This window comes from Theobroma cacao, chromosome 1 (assembly GCF_000208745.1).
Source record: "Theobroma cacao cultivar B97-61/B2 chromosome 1, Criollo_cocoa_genome_V2, whole genome shotgun sequence".
NCBI classification, from domain to species: domain Eukaryota; kingdom Viridiplantae; phylum Streptophyta; class Magnoliopsida; order Malvales; family Malvaceae; genus Theobroma; species Theobroma cacao.
The window spans coordinates 27,063,510-27,070,555 of NC_030850.1; the positions used below are offsets into that span (position 1 = coordinate 27,063,510).

The window sequence follows — 7,046 nt, forward strand, 5'->3', positions numbered from 1 at the left end:
CAAGAATGCTCAAGTGCACCTACTCTTAACTTCATTAAGAGAAAAAGACATAATTACTAAGTGTTCTCCGTCTGAGGCTTTCGAAGTACTATTTACTCATTTTAAACTCAAGATTTTTACTTTTATAATAGAAAGTCTAAAATAAAATGAGATTAGAATTTAATATGAAATAATAAGTTTAAAATCATACAATTATTTAATGTTGCGCATAAATAAAAATCTTAGTTAAATAAAATTTTGAATTTTAATCAACTTAAAATTTAATAGAGGTTAAAATAAATTAAAAAAAAGAAGCAATATAGAAAATATTTTCCATTTCCTCTTTTCGTCCTTTCTAATCCAAATGAAAGGTATTTGTAGGGTAGGATTAAAACTTTAAAAAACCAAATGATATTTCAAATTTGCTTTTCCTTCCAAATCAAAATGAGTTTCTTCCATATGCAATTTAAAAAAAATTAAATTTATCAAATAATTTTAATTTAATTTTAAAAATTATTACTTTTTATAAAAACTTCATAATAATTTTTAAGTTAAAACAAATTAAGCTAACAGGCTGTTAATCATCCAGAGAGAACCCAGAACCGGAAGATATCCACAAGGTGAATAGAAAAGGGTGAAAAGGAAAGACAGTTTGGTTCATAGCCGAAAATGAAAGGTAATGTGTTTTTGTCCTTGAATGACATAAACATCTTGTCTGCTACTTGAACTGAGCATGCGCATTGAACTATCATGGTGGCGTCCGCTTGTGTGGATACGTTGTTCTAAAACTAGAGTGTCGGCGCCAACGGCCGAGCAGGACGCGAGCGAGAAATTCCTCTTCAATGCCCAAACAGATCACATTGAATTTAATATATTTATGAATAATTTTGTAAAGAATACATAAGAAGCCATCAAGAGGTTGAATTCAATCTTTGGTGAACACTTACAAAATAATTATCTCAGGGTACTAACTAACGTTAAAACCAGACATAAGATAGTATTATATCTCAAAGGCCAGCTGAAACTAATCCATGCAATGTGACAATGCCAATCAAGATGTTCTGATGATCAATAACGGGCAGAAATTGTACAGGAGAAGGTGGTGATTCCATCCTTTGCATGGCTTCCACTGCCATCGCATCCGGACCAATGGTTCTTGGTTTCCTGATATAACCAAAAGGATGTAAGTGACTTGATTGAATCAAAAATAATTCATTTGAACACTAACCATCGGCATTTACCTGTTGCACATTTCTCCCACCGTGAGCTTGAATATGCCTTCTCCGCTAGCCTTAAGAGTACGCCGCAAATCACCATCAGTAAATGTGCCAAGCAAGTGGTATTCCTCATCTACGACCAGCAAGCACCCACATCCTTTGCTAGTCAGCTCCACCAGCTGATCCATTATCAAATCTCCTTCCTTGCAAATTGGAAGTTCATCTTGCTTCTTCATAACATCTTTTACCTACAAACTCAAAAGCACCAACCCATCATTCGACAACTCCAAGAAAGAAAAAGTTGCTTCAACCAGATTTGGAAAAAAAAAGGTTAACAGTTTCAAATGTCCGTCAGTCTCAGTTAAATTGACAATGACATGAAGCCCAGAAATACAAGTCGAAATAAATCCATCAAAGTTACAGCTCTAAATAATGAATCAAACACTTTTATTTCTCTTTTCTAATTTTCGGCATTCTACTGCTTCTTATATCAACTGTTCATTAGCAAACAAAAGAAACAGTCTTTCCATCGTTGAATTAAAACCAATATCTCAAACAATAGAGACCAATCAACTTTACCAAAAGTCATTAAAAGCCCACTAATGATCCATAATCCCATCATCAAAAGTAATTAAATTTATTAAAAAAATCTGAACAAAGCCAGCGTTGTTTCAAAACAAACCTTGAAAATAAGGCTTTTCCCAATCCTCCCAGCCGGATGATTCGCCGCGTATTGCTCCTTAGTCAAGTTCCTAGCTCCCATAAGCGCAATTGCCACCGTGTCCCCAAACACCATCTGGATCGCCGTCGAAGTCACCGGCGCCAGATCGAACGGGCACAATTCTCTCTGCAACGGCAAATGCACGTTCATATCGCAAGCGTTGGCTAAGGCATTGTTGGAAACGGAGGTAACCGCAATGAGATAAGCCCCCTTGGATCTGGCACAGGGGACGAGGCGCAGGAGTTCTTCGGTGGAGCCAGATTTTGAGAAGAGGACAAGGACGTCGGCGGAGGAGAGTGCGCCGATGTCGCCGTGGAGGGCGTCGAGAGGGGAGAGGAAAGAGGAGCGGATGCCGAGGGAAACTAGGGTTTGAGAGATCTTGTGGGCGACGAATCCGGATTTTCCGACACCCGAGAAGAAAATGGTACCCCGAGAATTGAGGAGTGTTTCGGTGAAAGATAATGTTTGGGATAAGTTGAGGTTTTGGAAGAAGTAATTGAGGTGTTCTTGTTGGGATTTGAAGAGGTTGAGAAGGGCAGTTTCGGGAATGTGTTGATGGCTAGGCTTTTTCAACGGCGGTGTTGGGAGGTCAAGTGACGGAGGAAGAGATCCCATTGTTGACGGTCTCAGATCCGATGTTTTCTTTTCTATGTGTTTGCTAATGAAGAAGGGGGCGAGAGTGGGGTGGTATTGTCGGCCTTTTTGGGCCTTTGTTTTGGGTTTTGAATGGCCGTTCATAGTTCGCGGTAAAAAAAGGGGGAATTCAGTTGCATGTTATATCAACACGTATAACGTAATCTCGTGTCCATTAGTTAGTCAAAAAGTTCGAAGTTTTCACTTGTTAAAACCTAGAAATAAATGAAGGCCATCATCCTTTATTATGATTTAAGTGATTTTAAATTCAAATTTTACTAATAGCCTATCTTCATACTGTTTGCTGAAAAAAAAAGTTATTTCTTAAAAATAATAGTTTTAGACTTTGGCCTAATTTTTAAGCTAACAATAAAACTTCCCCCACCTTCCTTTGATACACAATTTTCTTTGATGATAAAGAAATTTAAATAAATTAAACTAATATTTATATCTAAAAAATAGCAAAATATGGAATGTGAAAAAAAAAAACCCGACAAATAACGAGTTGGATTGCCATGGCCGCTATCATTTCCCTTCCTGTAAAAGTACCAAAGAAGTCATTGAACGCTGTTATTTGGTGTAATTTGGTCCTTATGAGTAATTTTGTTTAAATTTGCCATTAGAGATGTTGACGTGGTGTTGACGTAGCGTTGACGTGTTAGATGGTATTGACACGGCGTTGACTACATCTTACATTGTAATTTTCTTTTTTTTTTCTTTTTTTAATCCAACAAAGTAAATAAAAATAAGCAAAATCAGAATGGCCAGCTTTCATAGTTGATTTTACATGGATGCCATTGTTAATATTTCTCACACTAAAAACGAAAATTATGAAAAAATATAAAAAATCTTTTTACTTTTTTGAATATTTTTGTGAATATTCATTTATGTTATCTATATCTAGATTGATGTAAATTAGATTAGATTAGAATTTAATCCATCTAATCCCTAAGTATTATTTTTATCTTGTAAATTCTATCAAGATAAGGAAGTTATTTGCCTATAAATAGGCCCCCTCAGTTCATTTGTAAACACATACTTTAATAAAGATCTCTTCTCTCCCTATAACTACTTTCTTTCTTCTCTTTAATTATTCTTTCAAGTTATATTTATTTGTTCTTTTAAGTTATTTTTTCATAACACGTTATCAACACGATTCTCTAATCTCTCACTCTCAAGCTTTTTAAAGTCAAAGTTCAATTTTTCTTTAGGTTATTTTTGTTTATTGTCACTTTATTGTTTTGCCCAAATTTTACCAATTTATAATAAGTCAATTTCTAATTTTATATTAATTATTTTTCATAAGCCAATTTATTGTTTTGCTTGCCAATTACTATATATTGTGTAATACTAACATTTTGTTGGTCTCAAATAAATGTGCTAGAGGGGATGTGAATAACACTTTTTGGCTCTTTCAAAAATTGATCTCTAATTGGAGACAAATGCACAATAAAAGAAAGAACTTAAAGATGAATAAAAACTTAAAACAGAACAGACAAATACATAGCTATTTATAGTGGTTCGGTCCAAGACCTACATCCACTACCTTGATTATTCAACCAAGGATTTTCCAAATCAATCCACTATAAAAAGTGAAATTCACAAGCTTTCACCAAGCTTTACAATGGCTTTTACTAGGCTTAGCCAAAACCTTTCACAGTGGTCTTTACCGGGATCAACCAAAATCTAAAGTGGTTTTTCAAAAACTTAACCACAACCTTTCACAATGGTTTTTCACGGGCTCAACTAAAACCCAAAGTGATTTTTCAAAAGCTCAACCACAACCTACAACAATGGTTTTTCACGGAATCAACCAAAACCCAACAACTAACTTTTCAAGGCTAAGTTAGAACCTATACACTCAATCAAGCAATCCAAGCATGAATAAATCCCTTAGAGTGCCTTGCACACTCTTAAGTAATCAAGAAATGAAGAAAATATGAAGTACAATTGATCACCTAACTGATCTAAGATGTACAAAGCTAAGCTCAAACACTTTTTCAAAGGATGGGAGTGAAATACAAGTGTAAAGAGAAGGTTTTTGATCTTCTAAGCTCAAAATCACTATGAATGGCTTCTCTCTCTTGTTTTTGATTGTTGGAGAGGCTTTAAATACTTGCAAAATCAATTCTGACCGTTGGAGACAGAAACTAGCCGTTTCTAACCATTATTTTGTCTTCTAGTACTCAATTCAAATTTTATTCACAGAATGATCTTAGTTGACTAACTGCGCTTTTAGTCGACTAAGTCGTATCTGTTTTCTGATCTCAGTTTTTGACAGTGAGCACTTAGTCGACTAACTTCCTTCTTAGTCGATTAAGCTGTTTCTGTTTTGAAGTCTAAATTTTTGGCAGTAAGCTTTTAGTCGACTAACTTCCTTTTTAGTCGATTGAGTTGTTTCTATCTTGAAGTCTAGATTTTTAGCAGTAGGCTCTTAGTCGACTAACCATCCTTCTTGGTCGACTAAGTCTTCTCTGTCTCTCAATCCTTTTAAGGCCACCAACTTCTAATTTGAATTTTAGCTAACTAACACCCTTCATTATCCAACTAAGAGGCTTCTATTTGTATCCAACACCCGCTTAACTAATTAAATCTTGTGTTAACCAATTAGGACTAATCTATCTTCATTAAAGCTCTTTCTTGTTTGCTTGTTTAACCAATTAACCCATTTTGCAACTGCATAAACATCTTGACTTGCTTTCATATACTAAATATATTAATGAATTTAAGCTTTCTCCTGTACACTTAAACAATATAATTAGACATCAATGAATGAGAATATTTTGCTATCATAAAAAACATATAGAGTCAACATTCTCTATCTCTTATTTTTGATGATAACAAAATACTCCTAGATTAATAGTGCAATGTCTATGTTCAATATAAATACTTCAAATCTTTATGTATAATGAGTTGCTCCCCCTTAGTCAATGCATCTAGTTTTCATTAAAGATTTGCAATAAACTATTTATAATATCCATAATAGCTAAACAAGATATAAAATGTCCACAGTAGCTAAGTAAGATATATTGAATATCCATAATAACTAGCACATAATATTCAATAAACTCATAACTAAGCATCACACACATAAATTAAACATGAAAACCTATCACACTCAATTTAACTTAGTTTTCCTTCTCTCCTTTTTTTTTTGCCATCATTAAAAAAGTTATTCAAAACTCCCCCTTAATGAGTGCATTTAGATTTTCTTTTAATCTTTAAATCATACTTTAATGAATAGGAATCATAAGCATTCATATACTTAAGTCATACAAGCTTATAGATATAGTTCAATAACTTCAAGAGTCAAGCTTGTGTCAATGTAAGAACAAATGTATGGGAGTTAAATCATTTCAAGAAATTGTAAAAGATTACTCAAATAATGTTCAAGCAAATTTGATCATTTTGTCATAATCAAAACTATAATAATTTTAAAGCTAACAATTTTTCCCTTTTTGATATGACAAAACTATGAGCATAATTTGCATTTGAAATGATTTTAAAATCTCTCCCTCAACATATGCATAAAATTAAATTTGCTCATAAACCTTTTCCCCCTTTTTGTTATATCAAAGAGTTTAAGAAGAGTGAGCATTAATTACTTAAGCTCAAGAAATAATGGTTAGCAAAATCCATCAAGAATATAAGCATGAAGACCATGAATATGTAACCATAAAGTCACCAAGTCATCATATATATGCACTTAACCACATGAATATATACTACAAGCAAAATGTGTGCATAACGATTATGAAGTCCAACAAAGATGATCCTAAAGATGTTCAATAAGCACATAAGCCATGTTTGAACTCCAATACCAAGTGTTAAAGCTCAATATACCAATTGATAGATATGAGTAAAATCTTTCCCTTTTGTAAAAGCACAATATCAATTATGAGAGATGGAATCTTTTTAAAGCTCATTATGTCAATCGGTAAAGCACTAGTAAAGACTTCCCTTATCATTAAGCATTCCAAGCATATCAACTTCACGGCTCAAAATATTTAAGAAAGATATGATTAAATTTAAAGCTCAAGAGAGGAGAGACAATTATAAAAATTGATGCTAATTTTAAAGCTAGACACTAATTGAGAAAACTTAAGGCTTGATACCAATTATGCATTTCAACATTCAAGTTTAAGTGAAAGGCGATAGAAGACACAATATCTATTTTGGTTTTTAGAAAGATGTTATCGGTAGCGAAGAACACCAAATGTTGAATTCTCACCAAACCTTGTTGTTGAAGATCTTAATTCGTTATGATATCAATGACAATGATTGACTCCCCCTTAAGAAATCATAAGCTCAACATAAATTGTTAGAGATCCTCAATGGATCAAATATTAGGAGAGAAATCATGAGCCTAGAATAAATGAGCATTCATATGGATATTCAATTTATTTCCCTAATACTCAAGTATTCAATGGTGAAAGCTTGTGAATTTCATCGTTCTTAGTGGATTGATTGGAAAATCCTTGGTTGAACAATCAAGG

General features: G+C 33.4%; 1 protein-coding gene across 1 annotated transcript; it reads right to left on the reverse strand.

Moving 5' to 3' along the window:
* On the reverse strand, window positions 818-2,636 carry LOC18613126 (probable arabinose 5-phosphate isomerase). The gene is made up of 3 exons (XM_007050211.2): window positions 1,879-2,636; window positions 1,221-1,444; window positions 818-1,143 (listed from the first exon to the last, which is right to left on the reverse strand). Exons 1-3 carry the CDS (start codon window positions 2,530-2,532, stop codon window positions 987-989), a joined length of 1,035 nt encoding a protein of 344 aa, XP_007050273.2. The 5' UTR covers window positions 2,533-2,636; the 3' UTR covers window positions 818-986.